Source organism: Panthera leo, chromosome C2 (genome assembly GCF_018350215.1).
Source record: "Panthera leo isolate Ple1 chromosome C2, P.leo_Ple1_pat1.1, whole genome shotgun sequence".
Classification (NCBI taxonomy): domain Eukaryota; kingdom Metazoa; phylum Chordata; class Mammalia; order Carnivora; family Felidae; genus Panthera; species Panthera leo.
This window is the reverse complement of record NC_056687.1, coordinates 120677897-120700730: the sequence shown is the minus strand read 5'-3', so window position 1 is coordinate 120700730 and position 22834 is coordinate 120677897. Positions and strand designations below refer to the sequence as shown.

At 35.2% G+C, this 22834-nt stretch overlaps 1 protein-coding gene and 1 long non-coding RNA gene across 3 annotated transcripts in view; one reads left to right on the top strand and one right to left on the bottom strand.

Moving 5' to 3' along the window:
• PLS1 (plastin 1) overlaps nt 1–22834 on the top strand; it is a 125189-nt gene that overhangs the window by 90276 nt on the left and 12079 nt on the right. For both annotated transcript variants that reach the window (XM_042955168.1, XM_042955169.1), the window contains exons 5-12: nt 2601–2733; nt 4523–4604; nt 7391–7556; nt 7638–7780; nt 10015–10110; nt 12435–12630; nt 17500–17578; nt 20159–20273. In XM_042955168.1, the coding sequence (XP_042811102.1) occupies nt 2601–2733; nt 4523–4604; nt 7391–7556; nt 7638–7780; nt 10015–10110; nt 12435–12630; nt 17500–17578; nt 20159–20273 (1010 nt within the window). The remainder of the gene's footprint in view (nt 1–2600; nt 2734–4522; nt 4605–7390; nt 7557–7637; nt 7781–10014; nt 10111–12434; nt 12631–17499; nt 17579–20158; nt 20274–22834) is intronic.
• Nucleotides 10186–22834, bottom strand: part of LOC122229744 — a 29496-nt gene continuing 16847 nt past the window's right edge. The window contains exons 2-3 of the long non-coding RNA XR_006207125.1: nt 19148–19275; nt 10186–10629 (exon numbers count right to left, since the gene is read on the bottom strand). This is a non-coding gene — a long non-coding RNA (uncharacterized LOC122229744). The remainder of the gene's footprint in view (nt 10630–19147; nt 19276–22834) is intronic.

Below are 22834 nucleotides of genomic sequence, written 5' to 3'. Positions count from 1 at the left end.
GAGCAGCTTTATTGAGATATAATTGAGATGCTATGAAATTCACCCTTTAAAAGTGTATAGTTCAGGGGCGCCTGGGTGGCTCAGTCGATTGAATGTCTGTGCAGGCAGTGCAGAGCCTGCGTGGGATTCTCCTCGCTCCCTGCCCCTCCCCCACCCACTCTCTCTCTCCCTCTCTCAAAATAAATAAATAGACATTTAAAAAAGAAAGTGTACAGTTCATTAGTTCTTAGCACACTCACAGAGTTGTACAGTCATCACCACTGTCTAATTTGAGAACACTTTCATTACCCCAAGGAGAAACCCTATGCTCATTAGCAGTCCCTCCCAATTCCTCCTTCCCCTAGCCTCTGGCAGCCATTACTCTAGTTTCTATTTCTGTAGATTTGCCTATTGTGGAAATTTCATGTAAATGAAATCATACAGCAGTGGCCTTTCACTTGAGAGTTGACAGGCTCCTTCACTGGCATAATATTTTCAAGGATCACCCATGTTGTGACATATATTATATGGCATTTTTTTATTGCTGTACAATATTTTGTTTTTTGGATGATATCACAGTTTGTTCTTTTGTCTATTGATAGACGTTCAGGTTGTCTCGGCTATTATGAATAATGCTGTATGAACATTTGTATACACATTTTTGTGTGGACATATGCTTTAACTTATCTTAATACCTAGGAGTGGAATTGCTAGGTCTTTTGGTAACTCTGTGTTTAACATTTTTAAAAGCTACCAAACTGTTTTACAAAGTGCCGCATCATTTTGCATTCCCACTAGCAATGTATGAAAAGTTCCAATTCTTCACATTCTCACCAACACTTGTGATCGTCCATTTTGCTTATTATAGCCATCCTAGTAGTTGTGAAACAGTTTCTCAATCCCAGTTCCTATACCTGGAACATCTTTCCTTTCCCTGTCCATCTTAAAAATCCATCTTTAAAATCCATCTTTCAAATCGTACCTTCTCCATAAAGCCTTTTCTTGACCACCCCAACTGGAAGTGATTCTTTCTTTCTTTAAATTCTCTAAAACATTGCTTATATCTCTCTTGTGGTGTATTTATATCCCTTATGTTGTATTTCTTTGTATATCTTTATCATAAAGATACAAAGTTACCACAACTGGAACTAAAATGGAAGGTACCATATCCCATTGATGTTTAAATCCCTATATTCTCGGGCGCCTGGGTGGCTCAGTCGGTTAAGCGTCCAACTTCAGCTCAGGTCACGATCTCACGGTCTGTGGGTTCGAGCCCCGCGTCGGGCTCTGGACTGATGGCTCAGAGCCTGGAGCCTGCTTCCGATTCTGTGTCTCCCTCTCTCTCTGCCCCTCCCCCGTTCATGCTCTGTCTCTCTCTGTCTCAAAAATAAACGTTAAAAAAAAAAAATTAAAAAAAATCCCTATATTCTAAGTCTCTGAGGAGGTATGTATGGTGAAGCAAGAAGATAATCTTAAAAGGCAGATTATGATATGTACAAAAGAGAAATATTAGTAACTGCGTCTGTGTGTGTGTGTGTGTGTGTGTGTGTGTGTGTGTGAGTGATAGATAACATTTTGGGAGTGCCTGCCAAATATGCCCTTAGGAAAATTACCTAATTCTAGGAATTGGGGAAGGTCAAGTCACCATATGCTACTCTGTGATAGAAATGGGAATTATGGGGCACCTGGGTGGCTCAGTCGGTTAAGCAGCTGACTCTTGATTTCAGCTTGGGTCATGATCATGGTTTGTGGGATTGAGTCCCACCTTGGGCTCTGCACTGACAGCACGGAGCCTGCTTGGGATTCTCTCTCTCCCTCTCTCTCTCCCTCTCTACTCTTGTTCTCTGTCTCAAAATAAACAAACCTTAAAAAAAGGGAACTATTTTCTTTGAAGATTTATGTTGTTAAATGATTTTTATATTTACAGAGTAATAATAAAGCAGTAGAACATTTTTCTTTTAAGTTTTCTTCCTATTCTTCCCACTGCTTAGCTCAACGATATTTTCTGTCTAAAGATCAGTGTACCCACAGAAGAAATGATATGTTGAGAAGTTGAGGATGCAGATGACTGAGAATCCTCATATCTAGACTTGTATCAGCTTTCTTATAGTAGGAATTCCACAGAAATGGAGCTGTTTTATTCATTCAAATAACTCTTGATTGAAATTAATATTTATGTCATAAGCCCCAGATCACAACTCTGTAAATTTTGGTGGGGGTTGTGGAGTTTATTGTTGTGGAAATTTGTTTCTTGTATTTTTAACCCTGGGGTGTGTGTGTGTGTGTGTGTGTGTGTGTGTGTAATCTGAACTCTGAGAGTCAGCTTCTGATTCATTAGCTTTCAGGAACAATATGTATTAGTAAAGATTTTAGAATCAAATAGAATATTTATTGTGCTCATTTAAGCTATACATCTTCCTGTCCCCTAATATATCAGATGAAAAAGTGGAATGAATTCCCCTTTCTCTTTAAGCCCTTATGCCCTCTTAAACCCTTTAGTATTTTAGTAGAGTTTTAATAATAAGCATTTATTATCTCTGAACATAAGTTAAAAAGTGTGTTTTTGTAGTATGGTTAATTTTGTGCAATGAGGTTTGATAACTAAGATTTTCTGTTTCCAGAGGAAGAAAAAGTGGCTTTTGTTAACTGGATAAACAAAGCTCTGGAGGATGACCCTGACTGTAAACATCTCCTACCCATGAATCCTCATGATGGCAGTCTTTTCAAATCACTTGCGGATGGCATCCTTCTTTGGTGAGTCAAACTTTAGGTTCAGGGAGATATGTTCTTTCTGTCTCCATTGATGAGCATTCCATGAAAACTACAGTTCTGCGAACAAGTGTGTAGGTATTAAAGAATTCATATTACATAGAAAATTAAGTACCAAAGTGTCCCCACATTTTTCTTCAAAAGCAATGTCTTCTTTTTCTGGTGACTTTTCCATCTATTTCCTTAATGATCCCAGGAAAACTTTGAGTTATTCCTCCGATGTATTTAAAAACATTCACAGGGGGCACCTGGGTGGCTCAGTTGGTTAAGCATCCAGCCTTGGCTCAGGTCATGATCTTGTGGTTCACGGGTTCTGCCCCATATGGGGCTCCGTGCTGACAGCTCAGAGCCCGGAGCCTGCTTTGGATTCTCTGTCTCCCTCTCTCTCTGCCCCTCCCCCATTCATACTCTGTCTCTTTCTCTCTCAAAACTAAACATTAAAAAAATAAATAAATAAAAACGTTCAAAGGGTTTTTTTTTCACTTTCAATAAGGGAGTATTGACTGGGACAGGGACATGAGGACATGTCAAAGAAAGATCTCATTTGTGCTTAAATGAAATTAATGTTTTAAATCAATCTTGTCATATCCTTGGCTCCTTGCAGTATGTTTCTGCTCACTAGGCTGTAAACTCTCTCAGAGCATTTCTTTGTCTCTGTTGTGTGTACTGTAACTATAGTTCCAGCATACTTCTTTGTACAAAGCAGGTGTCTTTTTTTTTTTTAAGTTTATAAAAATAGAGAAAACTTACAAAGAAGAGAATAAGTATCACAGATATTCTTATTACCCATAATTATCTATCATTAATATTCTGGCATATTTCTTTCAGTCTTTTTTCTGTGTTTTTACTTAAAAAGAAAAAAAAACCCAACCTACCCTCAAGTACAAGGTACTAGTTTTTAGAATATAATATGTAAAATAGACCTTGACCTCCACCTGTAATGCTGATATCTTCCTCTGACCTTCAGAGGAGATTCTTATTATGAGCTGAATGGATATTTTCCTGTCTTTATTTTTTGTTTATTTTTATTTTTTATTTTTAAGAGAAAAAGAGGGCACAAGTGAGCAAGGGGCAGAGAGAGAGACAGAATCCCGAAGGGCAGAGAGAGAGAGAGAGGGAAGTGGGGCTCACCCAAAGCGGGGCTCGAGCCCACCCGATGCAGGGCTCGAAATCATGAACTGTGAGATCATGACCTGAGCTGAAGTTGGATGCTTAACCAACTGAGCCACCCCAGCGCCCCATCCTATCTTTATTTTAAAATGTAAAATAGATTCTAAAATCTAGGGATAAATTTTATATTAATTTCTTTTAAATGTTTGAATTATTGAAGTTTTAGAAAAACCATGTCTCTGGCTCTTTCTGCAACAGTAATTTTGACACTGTTGATACCACTTTATGAAACTTGGCTTTTTGAGGATTTCTTTGTTTTACATTTCAGATTGCTGAATGTTGATGGTCATTAAATGACATAAAGACAGGACTCACATAAAGAAAATGCAAGTTTTAAAAACTTAGGAGGAAATGCTAAGATTACTATTGTAGTGGGTGATGGATTTTTTTTAGGTTAGGGAATATTTCTTAAGTTTTAAAAAGTAAGTCCCTGATGTGAATCACAGTATAATATTTAAAGAAATGGATTGTTATTACTTTTCAAAATTTAACTGTTTTGTCTACTTGCAAAAACAAACTAAAAAGTCTTAAATTATTTAACTTAAGTTATTTATCTTAAATAAACTGGGAGTCTTAAACTAAATTATTGTCATTTTCTCTTTAGCAAGATGATCAACTTATCTGAACCAGATACAATTGATGAAAGAGCCATTAATAAGAAAAAACTCACCCATTTCACTATTTCTGTAAGTATTTGTCCTTTGCTAGTAATCATGTTACTGTGCTGTAAAATGTAAGGCCTTTATTAATGGGTGGTTAGGCCCAGGTGAAACCTTTTTTTACTCCAGTTTTATTGAGAAATAATTGACATACATTACTGCGATGGCTTGACTTACATATATTGTGAAACGATTACCACAATAAGTTCAGCTAATATCCATCTTTTCATAGAGATACAATAAAAAGAAACAAGGACAAAAATTTTCTCCTTGCAATGAGAACTCAGAGGATCTACTCTCTTAAAAACTTTCCTGGATATCATACAGCAGTGTTAGCTATAGTCATCATGTTGTACATTACATCCCTAGTGCTTAATTATCTTATAACTGGAAGTTTGTACCTTTTGACCACCTTTCTCCAATTTTTCCTCCCCTCACACTTTGCCTCTGATAACTGCAAGTCTGATCTCTTTCTCTATGAATTTGGTATTTTTTGTTTTGTTTTGTTTTAAATTCCACATATAAGTGAGGTCATATAGTATTTGTCTTTCTCTGACTTATTTCACCTAACATAATGGGTTCAAGGTCCATTCATGTAAAATGTTTGATTTAACGTAATTTCAGTTTCCATAAAAACTAGGTTTTTATTAAATAAAATTCAGCTGCATTTTGTACTGCATGAAATTAAGATTCAAAGTGCTTTGAATGAACTTAAGGTAGTAGTATTCAAGTTATATAATTGTAATCATTCAGTTGTTTTTATTTATTTTTATTTTTTTAAGTTTATTTTTGAAAGAGAGAGTGCATGCACATGCATGTGAGCAGGGGAAGGGCAGAGAGACAGGGAGAGAGAGAATCCCAAGCAGGCTCTGTGCTGTCTGCACTATGGGCTCTACCCCACAAACCCATGGATCCAAAATCAAGAGTTTGACACTTAATTGCCTGAGCCACCCAGATGCCCCGAGTTACTTTTCTAATACAATTTTTTCTTTTTTCTTTTTAATGTTTGTTTACTTATTTTTGAGAGAGAGAAAGCACACACAAGCAGGGGAGGGGCAGAGAGAGACAGGGAAAGAGAGAAACCCAAGCAGCCTCCGTGCTGTCAGCGCAGAGCCTGACATGGGGCTGGAATTCATGACCTGTGAGATCATGACCTGCGCCAAAGTTGGACGCTTAACCGACTGAGCCACCCAAGTGCCCCCAAGTTGCTTTTATTAACAAATATTTGCTTGATACTGTTGTTCTTGGTTGAAATAAGAGTACTGTATAGTTTTACCACCTGTTTTACTATTTCACAGAATTTGGGTTATTCTTTTTTACTATATTGTTCTGTAGTCAGCTTCTCCATTCAAGTCTTATTGAACTCAGGAATTTATAGTCACCACACTTTTCCCCTCAAAATCTCTAGAGCAGTGGTAGATATTAGTATTTACTAAGTACTATTTACCAGTCACTGTTCTAAACAAACTGATGAATTACCTCTTTGACTCTTCCCAGCACTCTTAAAATAAGATACCTATGTTTTTACGGATGAGAAAATTGAGGTACTGAGAAATTACCCAGGATATGATCCCAGTGGTCTAGATCTAGAGCCCATCCTTATAATCACTATGGTATACTGCCACTCTTGTATCATGGTAGCAATAGCAACTAGTTAATACACTAGCCACAGCTGCAGCTATTAAAAATGAGCTACTGCTAAGCTCTATCCTTCATTTCTATTGGCAAATACAATCCTTGATTCTGCTGAAGTTGTTTAGTCTCTTTTATGAGGAAGCTACAACCTTGGGGCAGTTGGTACATGGTTTATCTTGGATTATTAAGGGGTACTCCCATTTCCTGTTATCCTTGAGAAGTATTGAATTGACTGTTGACTAACATGGCTTTCTTGTCTCCCACTTTCCAATAAGCCAATAATATTGCATAATCCTGGCAGGAATTCTTGAAGAAGCCATTTCCGATTACAGTTCCGAGAAGTTTATTTTCTTTCACATCTTGTGTCAGGATGCTTTGTTTAGTATCTAATGATTGCTGAAAATATTCATATATATCATAGAATACATGTGTCACATAATTTTTTATGGCACTGACCCTGAAATGCAGCGTTTCTCACTATTGTATAAATTTATTGTTTGGTTTTACTTTTAACGTTTGTATGCTGTGTGTTAAAGAAAATAAAAAATATTATCTAGCTATTTTGCAATAACTACAGGATGGGCCTGAGGCCTAAATCTTTTACAGTTTTATTTTTAGAGATAACATTCTTCCAATATGAGTAGGGGATAATAGTCTAGATCTTTAGGAGGCTTGAAAGAGTATTCCAAAATAGAATGGGAAAAGACAGATCTCTGAAAAGGAGCAAAGTGTTAATTTGGATATTAAATCTGTCATATTGAATCAGTAATTTTAGAGCTCTGGGAATAGATCTGCTGGGATACTACCAGTTTCCCATGAAACTTTATCCCAAAGAAGCCTCATTCAATTTGTAAAGGACTGAAAAGTTGCGATAATCTAGTTTTTTACCTCATGATGATGGGTTTATGTAGTATCGTGATGTATGAAAGAAGAGAAATATGATAGGATGAAATTGACATATAATATCTATGAGTGCAAGGGAGAGAGATTGAGTAGTAAAGAGACAGTTAAAACCATAGGTTTTTTTTTTCTTGACTAGGGTATTTTGCTTTTGTAAATACTACGTATATTTTAAAATCTGAATTTTCACAATCTATTGTTTCTAATTTACTTTCAAAACTAGTTGATAAGACTTGAAAAGTACTTTCTCACATGTATTTTTCCTTGTGGCAATTCAGGAAAATTTAAACCTGGCCTTGAATTCTGCCTCAGCCATTGGTTGCACAGTGGTCAACATTGGTGCACAGGATCTCAAAGAAGGAAAACCTCACCTGGTCTTGGGACTTCTCTGGCAGATCATCAAAGTTGGTCTTTTTGCCGATATTGAGATTTCCAGGAATGAAGGTAGAACCATAAAAAATATTTACTTTTCATTGACATCTACTTACTATGGGAAGAATTTATATTTCATTGTTTTCCTCTCAGCTCTAATTGCATTACTAAATGAGGGTGAGGATCTAGAAGAGCTGATGAAGCTTTCTCCAGAGGAATTATTGCTGCGATGGGTGAACTACCATCTGACCAATGCAGGATGGCGTACCATCAACAACTTCAGCAGCGACATTAAGGTTTATATTTTAATGCTCAACGTTGTGACATAAATAAGGACATAGAATGTAAAAACGCAAAAGGTGTTCAGACGTAAACTTGAGGTGTAATTCATAACGACACAGTGTAGAAAATGAAACTTTGTGTTTTTCTGTCTGAAGTGGAGCTCCCAATTATAATTGCAAAATCTTTTCTTTAAAAAAAAATGAGTTTCAACTGATGGTTACCAGAAAGAAAGAGGATGGGGGAATGGGTGATGAGCACCAGGTGTTGTATGGAGGTTTAGGGTTGTTGTGTTGTTGTATACCTGAAAGTAGTATTAACTGTATGTTAACTAACTAGAATTTCAGTAAAGGCTTAAAAAATAAAAAGGACAGAATACTCTTTTTGCAATAAAAAAAATTGGTTTATTGATATTTAAGAAGAAATACAACTAGCTGTGAGAAGGCACTGTGCTAGCAGATAAAGTACTTTCCCATTTCATATGCCACAGAAAGACTAAATTATAATGAAGATGTCAGTCTGTTAATTTGAACTAAAAATTCATCTGTTCACTGGACAAGAGGCCCTCGTGGACCTCTCCAGTCCAACACTCTTACTCCCACTTTGCCAATAACCAGCTAACAGAAGACCAAATATCTGAGGGCACAGGGAATCGGTAGACAAAAGGAATTCTTTAGGTATGTTTCTCAACCAAAGTAGCCTGCAATGCTTCCCTCCCTACTGGGAGAGCTTGTTGAGGAAACTGTAACATTCAGTATGCCTAACAGCTCTCCCATGGTCACTTCCCTGGCATGCATTGCCAAACTCGGTCCCTGTGACTCCTTCTTCTCTATGTTTCCCACCCTCCAACCCCAGACTAATCATCATTAGCATTTATTTGTATTTTCTGTAGATATATTAACACCTTCAATCAGATTATGTTTTTGTCATAATGGGCTTAGATGACAGTCTCTTTCTTTGAAATGACATTATATTTCTCTTTCATCTATCACATGCTTATTTAAAATTTAATCACTTGATGATTATAAAAGAGCTGATATTCTGTGAAAAAAAAATAAAATAAAATTTTATTTTGGGGTGCTCTCTTATTTTAAAATTGATTTCATCAGATATTTATTAAACCCCTCCCGTGGGGTATTCTGCCAGGCACAGGGGATGCTTGAGAAGCTTACCAGTTACACAGGCAGGTACACACTAGTAGATGGATGTTTCAGTTATCTATTACTATATAATAAGCCACTCAAAATGTAATAGCTTAATTTTTATATTTATCGGTATACCCAGAAAACTTATTTTGGGATTTTGTTTTTACCTATAGGGAGTTTTTTCCCCTGTTTCTCTTCAATGCCTTAATTAATAAATGAGTATGTCAACACTGTTAAGAAGCATTATTTGGAAATAGGGAATCTAGAAATAAACCCCAATGATGTCTAATATGATGCTCATAAAATTATATTATGTACTGTGTATCTTCCTTTCAAAAGGTTAGGATGATACAGAAGCCCAAAGGTCTACTGCAGAAATAAATGAATTCACTTTACCCTTAAAAAAGAAAACTTAACAACTTAAAATAATATTGTTTCTCATGATTCTGCGGGTTCATGCAGCTTGGTTGAGTGGTTCTACTTCAGATGGTTTTGGTTGGGATCACTAACTCATTGCCATTCAGCTGTCAGTTGGACTGATCTGGAGGGTGCACGAGACCACCACTCACATGTGTAGTGCTTCACTGTGTCTCCATGAGGCCTTTCCACATGGCTAGACCGGGCTTCCTCACAGTCTGATAGTCTCAGATGGTTGGGACTTCCTACATGGAGGCTAACTTTAAGAGGGAGGAAGCAGAAGCTATTAAGGCTTGAGCTTGGAAACCCCAGAATATCACTTTCACTGCATTCTGTTGTTCAGAACAAGTTACAAGGCAGTTCTGAGTTTAATGGCTTGGAGGGTTAATGGCTGGAGGGTTCCAGAAGATAATGCTTGACCCTAATCTTAACCAATGCTGATGCTTCAGAGTGTAAACAAATGAAAAAGTGAGGAAGGATATTCCAAGTATAGGGAACAGTGTTGCTAGAAGCTTTGAGGTGCAAAACAGCATAGTGTATTCAGGAGCCTATATAAGTTTATAAGTAAAGTTACAAAGTTATTCCATTCTTCAAGATGAAGACAGTTTCTTCAGTTTGAGTACTGTTTTCCTAAATCAAATGATGCTTTTATTCATTTTAAAAGTTCTATTTCATTTCTTCCCTTGAAGGATTCAAGAGCCTATTTTCATCTGCTTAATCAGATTGCACCTAAAGGTGACCGGGATGATGGACCTGCCATTACCATTGATCTTTCAGGATTTAATGTAAGTACAGTTTTTGATTAAAATTTTTATTTCGATAAAATATACATAACAACATTTACCATTTTAAGTGTACATTTCATTGGCATTAAGTACATTTGCATTGCGTACAGCCATCACCACTGTCCATCTCTGAAACTTTGATCATTCAATAGTGAAATCTGTACGCATTACACAATAACTATTCCCTTCTCCCCCAAGTCCCTGGTAACCACTGTTCTACTTTCTATCTCTATGAATTTGACTAGTGAGTCCAGTCAAATTTAGAGTGTAATTTTCTATAGGCAGCATTCCCTGGTGGAGCCCTTAGCTCTTCATTAAACCTTGGCCCTTTGCTCTTCTCAAGTTTTTTCATGCCTTAGGCTTCACATCTCCATGCTAAGCCATCTGGCGGTCATAACTGAAGAAAAAGAATTGCCGGATTCTAATCTTGAGTATGTGTGGAATCAACCCTACATCCACATTTTCCTGGTGCAACATAACCGGAACTCACCAGGGTGCTTTTGTGGCTATCACCGTGTCCTAGGAAAGGGAGCAACAAGCCATTATTAGATTGCTAAGCAACTGATTATCAGTTCTTTCAACTTCTGTTCAGAAATCTACAAAATAAAAGATGGCTGTTCTTAGTGTTTACAGTGTAGGGAGGACTGATGCAGATCCTGACTCATCTAACACATTTCCCAGGAATCCCATTTTTTAGCATAAGTTGTAAATACTGGGGATGGTTCTATCTAAATAATAAAATCGATAAGACTATAGTTTGTATGATAATCTATTAAGTACTTTAAGTGCAACATCCATAATCATTTTAAAGGCAAATTGAGCCATTACAAGTTAATCATACTTTACATTATTACAATAAAACATTTGAGAAAGTATTGCAAAACTGCAAAATTTACAAATTAGTTTGAGTAAAAAATTAGGAAATTAAAAAACCTATGGAAAATTACAAACATAATAAAAAATGAATAAACCCAATATAATGTGCTCATGCCCCAGGTTCAACAAGTATCAACTCATGGTCAATCTTCTTTTGTCTATCACCTATCCTTCCTCTCCCATGTTTTTTTGAATCAAATCCTGGACATCATATCATTTCATTGATAAGTATTTCAATATGTATTTCTAAAAGATAAAAAAAAAACCTTTAAAGATATAACCATAATACCTTATCATACCTAAAACATTAACAATAATCTGTAATATTATCAAAATATTTAGTCAACACTGACATTTCCAATTGCCTCATAAATGTCAGATTTTCTTTTCATAGTTTATTTGAATCAAGATCTAAATAAGATCCACATATTATAATTTGTTCATGTCTACATTAGGAACTTTTTATTGTTGTTTAATAGCATTGAATCTATCACTTTCTCTGATTTTGTTTACATTTTTACTTTTTTGTAACTGATGCATAGAATGAGGTAAAATTCTTGGTCATAATATACGCTCATCATGGACCCATTCATGTCCCTTTTTTTATTTATTTGTAGTTGTTTGTTTTAAAATTATAACAAGTCCGTCCGTATGAACCCTCAATCCAAGAAAGCTAAGACCTCGATATTAACTTACATTTAGCTCTATACTTCCCTATTCCATCTTTCTGCCTCACCTTAATATGATAATCACCACCTTGAATCTTATGTTCATTGTTCTTTTGCTTTTTTTTATATAGTTTTCTTTCAAACAAATATATTCCTTAAAAAATTACCTTTTTCATTTTACTTTTTAACTTCACATGAAATTTATTATCTTGTATTTAAATTACTAATACTTATTTTGAACATATTATATTGCTAAGAGTCACTCATATTGTTGTATATCACTGTGTACATATAACACAGTTTATTCATCTGCTTTCCTGTTGACAAGTATTTGGTTTGTTTCCAGGATTTTGCACTTGTGAAAAGTGCTGTCCTTCTGATTTTAATATGATTTTATTTGTATCCCAGCTTGGTTTTCATTGAGAAAAGAATTTATTGAAAATATTATTCAGGGTAGAATGGGTGAGACAACTAAGCCTCTTAGCCAAAAGGCACTCCAGTATATGGCCTTGACCAAATTATAATAATTTGACCAGTAGGAGCTGTTTGATATGATATTTGAGAGTTTTGTTGAGTATTGCAGCAATGAGGGAGAAGTATTCCTCTGATCCCAGCAAGAAAACTCAAGAGAAATTGATTTAGAATTTCTGCACATTCTGACCTTATTTTCACCTATCATTTAATATATTTCCAGAAACGTGATTGCTTATAAATATGTATATCAGTAAACAATTATGCCAATCAAAAGTTTGACCATTTTTGTCTTATTTTGTTATTTAGGAGAAAAATGACCTGAAGCGTGCTGGATTCATGCTTCAAGAAGCAGATAAACTGGGCTGCAGACAGTTTGTTACTCCTGCAGATGTGGTTTCAGGCAATCCTAAACTTAATTTAGCTTTTGTAGCTAATCTGTTTAACACATACCCATGCCTCCATAAGCCTGATAATAATGACATCGATATGAATTTATTGGAAGGTATGTTCTTTTTGCCTTAAATTGCTTCACTGTATGTATCTTCTTGTAGTGTTGACCTGCTTCAGTGTCAGAGGTAGGGAATGATGGTGGGAGATGAAGTTTGCTGTGTGTAGGCATGTGCATCCATTAAAACGTTCAAATAGGGAAAGTGGTTATTGGTTTTGGTTCAGAGAGAATGCTGGGGTAAATCTTACTTGTCTGTCATTTCTGCATAAGAGTTTAGTGAAAACTATCATACGTTTAAAATAGTCTCTTAAATGACCACATAACTCCACCACCAATATGGACAATGAATTATCTATTGGAAAAAATAATCATTTTGTAGCTTTTTTTCTCCTTTGAAAGCTACAGTTTGACTCCAGTATTGTTCTCTTTTTAATGTTTTTAATGTACATGAAAAAATTTTAAATATTCATTACTTGTCATGTGTGGGCTACTGTTATCTGTCTCATAATTTATAATACTTTCCTATTTTGCTTCATGAAATGCAGATTTGACCCCTCCTAATGTAGGTACTGTATTTAGTACTTTTCTATACTCTAAATATATTCATTCTGAAATTCTTTTTATTAGTACTATTTATTCTTTCTATCTGAGTTGATATTTGTTTTTTGCATTGTTCATGCTGTGTTTTTTCTCTCTTAATATGCCTAAAGAATGATGACAAGGAAGAAACACAAATGAAACTTACTTAGAATATCAGAGCAAGGTTTGATTATGTAAACTCTCCACCGAATTTGCCTTCTATAATGCTGGGATATTATAGTTGTAAATACATTTAAAATCAGTTTTGACAATTGGATTTCATGATGTAAAGCCTTTATCCCTCTCCCGTGAATAAACAAACTTACCTTTCAACACAAGTAATCTTTGAAAGGATCTATTTAGGTTCTATAACATTTTTTTTTTGGTATTATTTAGCTATGGTACATTTCTTGAATGTCATTGAAGCTTATAGTATATGAATCATAACAACAAAAACATTCTCACCATCTAGTTCTTTGTCCCCATCTTTGTTTCCTAGCCTCTCTTCTCTTCTTCTCTCATTCTCACACTCTCACAGATACACCCAAACCCACAGTAGTATCAGAACTAAAGGTAAAAACAATGGCAACATTCAGAGCTAGGGACTGATCCTAAAATATTCTCACTAGTTGCCCTGGTTTGGAGAAGGCAGTCTTCAAGTAGGGATTCTTGGTGGGGAGAATTCGATGTTGCAGTGCTCATTCTCTCACGTTGCCCACCGTACTCCCTTCCCTCCCTGGGGAGATAGACTGAGAAATCAGTTTCATGTTCTTCTCTGACTGCTGCAACCAGAGGTCCAATTTCCTTGATGCTTTATAATTACATGTTTTTGATTAATGAAAAAAGTTTCAGATTTAATAAATATATTCTTTGAGGAATATGATTAATTCAGTTCACTCTTCCTGAGGTCCGTAAAATAAAGACTATATTCTTTACATAGATTTGTACTTGAGAGGGAGCATAGATAAAAGTGTATATCTTTCAGCAGAGACATTTAGGGTGAGGGATTAGAACTTTAAAAAAATTAAATAAAAAGGAAGACTGCTAAGTTTTTATAAGTCTGGAAAATTTCAAAATCCCTCTGTATCTTACAATAGAAGGCATTGTTTAGAGTGGCATATTAAATATGATCTGCTTTTTATAGTCACTGAATTCTTGCTAGATATCTTTTCCAACTTGCTCGCTCTCCTATTTGTCATGTTTGAATTCTTTTGCTAGTGTTCAGCATGCTTTTGGAATTTTTCAGTGTGAATAGGATTGCTAAATATTTCCATTAGTATTTACTCTATTTATATAAGAAGATACTATGGGAAATATTTATCAATCATCTTTATTTATAACATATGTATATCCTGATACATTTGCCAAAAATGTATGTGACTTCGACTGTCATTGGAATTTTTCCTCTATAAATTTGTTTTTATAGATCCTTATGAAATTTGAAGCTTGACCTTATCACATCCCATATTCATATATTAGTATGTCCTCATTGGCAAAGAACTTTGTATGGAATTGAGAAAATTAAAAGCCCAACTAAATATAAAAACTTCACATTAAATTGAGCCAAATTCTGAATCTCAGAATCCATTGGTGGTGATAGAAAATATATAGGCCATTGAATTACACTTTGTTCAAACTATGGGTCCACCATTTAGTATCCGAGTGACTTCTGTCAGCCTTGGTTTTTTCATCTGTAAAAACAGATTAATAATACTAATTTTGAAGAATTACAGAGCAGGTTAAAATGACCTTTCATGAATGAAAGGATTGAGCATACAGTATGTGCTCAGTAATAGTCAGGTTGGGAAGAGGAAAACACTTAACATATCACTTAGCACATTTAGTGAGTGTTAAATATATGTTAGTTCCTTTTCTTTCCTCTTAGTCTGCTTGTAATATATTATGTTTTTCTGAAACTTTTTCAATTGCAGATAAGTTTGACCCTGAAAATGAAATGTCTTATAGTTCTTTCTATCTTTTATATCAGCAATTAAGATTTTACTTCTAAGATTGCTTTAGTTGTCTGCAATACAGACAACCCTTACAATCTGGAATACATATGTTTTTGTAATGCTTTACCATGGCTCTTGCACAAATGCATAGTGCTTCTGGCTTTGAGCATTTATTTACCAAGACAACTGGAAATGGTATTAGATAAATAAATGCTCACATATATAATCTATTTTACTTTCCAGGCATAAGAAATTAAAATAATAACTATAATTAGTAGAGAACAGTGGGAAGAAATACAAACCCCTGAAGCTTATAACAGTTTCAGAACTCAGTCAAAATATGAGTGTCTTTTTAATATTATTTGCTGTATTATCAGGTTCAGCAGAGTTTGCATATTGTTTCAATTGAAAATTAGACTGTTGTTACACTATCAATGTTTGTAATTTTAAAACAGAACTTGGATTTTCCTAGAAGGAAATAATGCAAAAATCCTCTAATTACTAGAAAGAAATCTATTATAGATTGTAATAAAGAAAGGTAAACTAAAAGGTAAATCCAAGTCACATGTATCAAACTGTTGATGATGGTATGTTTATATTTATGTCGCTTTAGGGAAAGTCAGATACTTAATTTGCAGTTGTTTAATAACTCCTATAAGCAGGCAAGCATGGTGTCTGGGAATATTTAGTTTAACTTGGTTAACTTTTTAAAAAAAATTTCACATAGGTTATTTATCATAAAGTGATAGTGGCAGATACAACAGACTGGCCAGTTACCTTTTATGCAGGCCAGAGAAAACAAAATTTAAGAAATTATATGGCTATATCATTTAAGAGGGCAAGAATTAAAGTAGATTCTGGGAAAGCTGTTAGGTATTAACGTAGAAAATCAAATAAAAATACAGTGGACAGATTATTTCCTGAACAGCTGTCACAAAACAACAACAACAACAACAACAACAACAAAACAACCCAGAATCTTTTAGAATTTACAAGGTTTGGTTGCTCTTCTGGGTATGCAGGTTTATACTGTCTGTGGCACTTAGTCTGAAGATGACTGCAGGGATGGCTTTACTGGAATGGGCCCTGAAGCTGAGACAGTTATAGATGTAGAATGCCACATCATCCTGGGAATCCCACATGAGTCAAAGTCTGGAGAGTGACCTGAACTTGCCTATGGTTTAGAGGTGATGAGAGGTGTAAATGTTCTAGCTTTTCAGGAGTGATGAGATGCAGGTTAGACCATTGCATTGTCCCCTACCTTGGCTGAAAACAAATAATATTGCAGACAGTCACTTAGGACTGTTTGTAATCTAGGGGATGACTAGCGTGTAGACATGGCAGGGAGAGTCCATCTTGCTGTCTGCCCGCTTTGTGGTACACTATAGCTCATGTTTTCCTTATAGATGGTATGAGCACTGCTATGAAGGGGATGATCAGGGAGGTTAGGTAATCACAGGTTAAATAACAGTGCCTGCTGGAGTTTCTTACTGAGGTGATCTTTGAGACCTAGGGACTTAACTATGATGTCTTTCTCTTAGCACCCTGTGTGTGGGGCTGTGCCCCTCATGTAATTTCAGTAGTGACAATCTAAAATAACTCAGTAAGCCTGTAAAATAGTTATATCCCTACATTGCTTATTTTTTTAATTTAATTTTTTATTTGAGAGAGAGCGAGCGAGCATGTGCCAGTGGGGGAGAGGGGCAGAGAGAGAGAGAGAGAGAGAGAGAGAGAGAGAGAGAGAGAGAGAATCTAAGCAGGCTCCATGCTCAGCACAGGGTGTGATCCCATGACCTGAGCCGAAATCAAGTGTTGGATGCTCAACTGACTGAGCCACCCAGGATCCCACTTCACTGCTTATTTTTATATTATCTGTAATTGCCTCTCCCCTTTATTGCTGTTTGTTGTGATGAAAATGTAGGTTTGTGTGTCCAGAAACTTCTCTGTGTAAAACCAAAACCTATATAAATTTGGAAACACTGCATTGGGAAAGGCATAGCTTTTGTTGCCTTGACTGCTATGTTGCCTTGACTGCTAAAAGATTTTGTTTCATTAATTTTTAGCCAATTCTTTTTGCATATAATAACTACAGATATGACCATGTAAGTTTCTCTGTTACTTTCTGGACAGAGAAACCCATAACTCAGTAGTTCACAGACATCAAGTTAGGACTCTAGATAGAGAAATTTAGAGCAAATGGAATTCTAGACAGAGGGCAAAAAGGGACTTTGGCAATAAGAGGTTCCCCCTCCCCTAACTCCCAAGAAATTGTACTATCACAGAAACCACAGCAAAATATGTATTGCTAGTTTGAACCTGCTGGGATGGTTTAAAACATATTCTTTGATGCCTTTTGTCCTGAATCATCAGTATGAAATTGTGTCTACTCTAGGAGAGAGCAAGGAAGAGAGGACGTTTCGGAACTGGATGAATTCCCTGGGGGTCAACCCATATATTAATCATTTGTACAGGTAAATATTTTATTGTGTTTAGCTTAATGGCCAGAGTCCAACTTTTCTAGTTTCAAACCACAGGTATGTTTACATTAGAACATTTTCTAAAGATCACGAGAATTTTAACCAACATTTAGAAATTCAGAATGCTAGGGATTGGCAATACGATGGATATTTGAAGAAAGTATTATTTTAAAAAGACCAGAATATGACAATATTGGTTATAATTTTTGATGACATAAGCAACCAACTTTACCTTTGGTAAAGATAATCCATCTTACTCTTTCATAATTATTGATGAGAAAAATAATAAATTGTTTCAGGGATGCCCATGTGTCTCAGTCGGTTAAGCATCCCACTCTTGATTTTAGCTCAGGTCATGATCTCACGGTTTGTGAGTTCCAGCCCCATATCGGGCTCCATGCTGACAGTGTGGGGTCTGTCTGGGATTCCCTCTCTCCCTCTCTCTTCTCTTGGCTTGTACTCTCTCTGTCTCAAAATAAATAAATAAACTTTAAAAGGAGAAAAATAATAAATTATTTCAACTGTAACAGAATAGTGATGTTTTACAAATTGTTCTTATCATTATATCAGTATTTTTAACTATAATTCACTTTCTATTTTTGCCAAAATCTACCTCAATTATTCTGTAATTTGTTGTGTATATTTTTATTTAATTTATAGAAATAACTTTTTATGAGTAATTGTAATTTATCTTGTCTTTTCTTCTTCAAAAGTGACAACACATTATCAACATTGGTAAGACTAAGAAAATATTTTACTGAATCATTTCCCACACTCTCTGGTAGTGCTAACAATGTGTCTTTCTAGGTTTGGATAAGAGGAAACTTTTCTTCTTTCTTTATTATAGGATCTACCAGCCTGCCTTTAAAAATGCAAAAGAGGGTTGCCTGGGTGGCTCAGTTGGTTGAGCATCTGACTCTTGATTTTGGTTCAGGTCATGTGATCTCACAGTTTGTAGGATCGAGCCCCACATTGGGCTCCCTGCTGACAGCACAGAACCTGCTTGGGATTCTCTCTCCCATTCTCTCTGCTGCTCCCCTACTTGTTCTCTCTCTCTCTCTCTCTCAATAAATAAATAAACTTTAAAAAGTTGGTTCAGGAAAGCATCTTGAATTCTCTGGAAATCATTTCAAACTGTCTGGGCTTCAGTTTCCCTATTTGCAAAATATGAATAATGATACCATACTAAATAGAAATATGAATTCATTTAAAGTAAAAAAGAAAAATTCATGAAATAGAGGAGAGTCCAGAACCAATGCAAATACTTTAGTAATTTATTTATTTTTAAAAAGCTTTTTTTTTTAAATGTTTGTTTATTTTGAGAGAGAGTGTGAGCAGGGGAGGGGCAGAGAGAGAGGGAGAGAGAGAATCCCAAGCAGACTGTGCATTGTCAGTGTAGAGACCAATGTGAGGCTCAAACTCATGAACTGTGAGATCATGACCTGAGCCAAAATCAAGAGTTGGTGCTTAACTGGCTGAGCCAACCAGGTGCCCCTTTAGAAATTTTTTTAATACAAAATTTTCCGTGCGCTTTTATAAATATCCCAGTCAGCTCTTAATTACCTTCATAATAGACTTTATTCTTCCATCATTCAGCACAGAGCCCAGTCCCCTTCATTGCCATAGGTGTGTGCTCAGAGTTGCAAAGTAAACTGTCATATGAATCTTAGCAAAACAACTCCACGAACAAGCTGTTGAGGGAGAAAAGCCATGCAATACATCATAGAGCTAGCAATTTAAAAAAATCAATTGCTGTTTCTTTACATCCTTAGCATACAGAATTGAAAACAGACTCAACGGATATACTTTGAGCACTTCAGAAGAATGTGTTTTTCTGAATCCAAAATACTACTATTCTTACTTTAAGAACGCCTACTTGCTCATAAATTCTTTCCTCTTAACCTTCATTATTTAACGTGAACAGCTGCCTACTTTGTAGCTATTGCGATTTTTATGAATTTTTAAAAAGTTTTGAAAATCATATGTAAGTAATACATGCACTTATTCTCACTGTACAAGTTTCAGGAAGTATGTATGTAGAATAAAATAAAACATGCTGATACTTTCTTTATATCTCCTCTATTCCTTTTTTCCTGCCCAGAGGTAATTGCTATTAACAGTCCATAGCACATATAGATACTTAAATACTCTCGATTTTGAAAATAAATTTTATACATAGTAAACTGCATGTAGTGTTCTGCCACTTGCTTTTTTGAATATAATATGTCTTGTAAAACTTTTCATGTCCATACATAGAGATATACCTTATTTTTCATGGTGGTCCAGGAGTCAATAGTATGGATAGTTTATTCAACAGCCCGCTATTGCCAGGCATTTAAGTTGCTTCCAAATGTATGAATACTGTCGCAATGAATGTCTTTGTACATGTATCTTTGTAAACATTTAGAAAAAATTTTGGACAGATTCCTAGATTAGAAGTTCTGGGTTATATGATACATCCTGTCATTTTTTTTAAGCATTAAATGACCCTGTTGTATTTTTGAAGACCTAAGCCTATCTCCATTGTGCTTAATAAAATTCCTCCTCCTTCGTCATCTTTTCCTCTTGTTTTAGTGACCTTGCAGATGCTTTAGTGATCTTTCAGCTCTATGAAATGATCCGTGTGCCAGTCGACTGGAGCCATGTCAACAAACCTCCTTATCCTGCTCTTGGAGGGAACATGAAGAAGGTGAATGAGATAATCACCAAATATGTGTTATTATTGTTCTAATATAAACCAGAGGATTTGGAGTTTCATAAAGCTTGGTAATTTGTGGTCTGTCTCCATGACTCTGATTCAACCCAAAATGTGTTAAGCTTACTAGGCCTTTTATAAGTGTGCTTTAATAAATGTGTGGAAAGATGAAGACAATTCTCTCAGCCAGACACTTTTACTGTTTTTATCTTTAACAGGTTATAGTACGTAATGTTCTTTGAGGTACATCATAAGTGCATTCCTGTTTTATAAACATCAGAACTTGCTAAATCTTTACTGGTTATTTTGTTAATATCTTTCAACAGATATTTATTGATTACCTACTACCTGTACAGTGCAGTGTAGGGTACAAAATAATACAAGGCATGGTCCTCAAGAAGCCTAAAAAATTAGATATGTGTGTAAACAACTACAATATAGTGCAGAATACATAGAAGTAAATATGAGTTCTAAGGAAGAAAAGGCCACAGGCCACGCTTATTATGAGAAGCTTCATGCAGGAGGTGTAATCTGAGATACGAGTTTGAGAAATGGATAGAATTTTGTGAGAAGGGAACTGGAGAGGGGCTGAGGATGAGGAAAAGGAATAGTGATGGGAAAATATAAAATGCGTTTCTGGGAATTGGGGAGAATAGGTTGGCTATAACAGAGGATTCCGATAGGTAAGAAGTATGAACACTAAAAATTTTGATTGGAGCCAGATGTTGAGAACCTTGAGCTTGTGCTTTACACTAGAAACAATGGGAAGCGATTAAACATTTTTGGGCAGGACAGTGACTTGATTACAGTCGGTGGGAGACTATCAGTGGCAGATGAATGATAAAGAGAAGTGGTTGTCTTCCAGTATTCTTCCTCAAATAGGGGATATGTGGTGTCCTTCATGTTCATGTCTGTCCTCTTGAATTGCTGCTTTAATATTCAACTTTAGTTTTGTTTTTGCTTTTCCTTTTTAACATCTGTATCAGGATTATTTGCTTTCTAAAGTAAAATTATGTAGGACTTTAAAATTTTTGTATTTTAACTTTATCTTTTAAAGTATGAATAATTTGAATATATAATACAAATTATGAACTCACATTGCTATAATTTATCAGTATGGCTATTTTGAAACTGATCTGCATCCTCATGATTTGAAAACTATCTCTAGTTGAATAAATGGAAATATAACCATACTCCTGTATAGAAACATTAAATCTTATGAAGATATTACATTTTTGCAAATTAATTTATAGGTGGAAAATAATTCCAGTTAGAATTCCATTAAGTCTCCTTTTGTGTATATATGGGCATATATACGTGTGTTGCAGGTTGGGATTGATAAAGTTATTCTAAAATTCCGATGCAAGAAGAAACAGGCCCAAAACATCGAGAACATTTTCTGAGAATATTGAGGCAGGAGGTGTTAGAAAAAATATATAATTTTATTATAAAGCTAAAATAATTGAAATAGTTTAATACATATATAAGAATGAAACGGAATAGAGTAGTCTAGAAACCTAAAATATAAGAACTTAATATATGACAAGATTCTTGCTAAATTTGATAATAGGGAAAGGAAAGATCACCCAAAAAATGATGCCAGAACAACTAGTTAACTACTTTGTTAGGGGAAAAAGTGGTCTTCACCATTAACCAAACAGAATGAATTCCAAATGGATTAAGGTAAACAATTAAAGGATTAAATGTAATAAAAAAATGATTACTCTTGGAATGATTTAAAAAACTACAAAAAATTGATATAATAGATTACATATAAATTTAAAACATCTGTGCAAAAATAAACATCATAATTAAAAACAATAAACTTGGTAAATTATTTGCAACAACTATGGTAAGTAGTTAATATTCTTAACATGTAAGTAGTCCATACAAATTAATTACTGAAACTCAATTGCTATTACTAAAATTGTAATAGCAAAATGTGAACTTGAACAATGTGAATGAACAGTTCACAGAAAAAGAATGATGGATAATACACTTATGAAAACTTTGTACCTGCAATAAAGAAATGCAATTTCATGGGCACCTGGGTAGCTCAGTCTAAACATCCGATTTCAGCTCAGGTCATGGTCCTGTAGGTTCGTGGGTTTGAGCCCGGAGTTGGGCTCTGTGCTGACAGCTTAGAGCCTGGAGCCTGCTTCAGATTCTGTGTCTCCTTCTCTCTCTGCCCCTCCCCCGCTCATGCTCTGTCTCTCTCAAAAATAAACATTTTTTTAAAAATGCAATTCAAATAAACAATTGGATTACATTGCATCCAATATTAGAGAAAGTATTACATTTATATAACTTTTCTAGTTTGGTAATACTGATCGCTATCTCCAAAAAAGTCCTTTGACTTAATGGTTTCACTTCTTATTATCTTTTCTAATGAAAAAATCAGTCAGACCAGAAGTTGTATGCCAAATTGCTTATCTTAGCAATGTTTATAGAGAAAAAAAAAACTAGAAAACCCACATGATGAAGTAAAATATACCATTAAAAAGTAGTAGTATTTTTAGTGTTTTAATAATAGTGACATGGAAATGAACAGGATA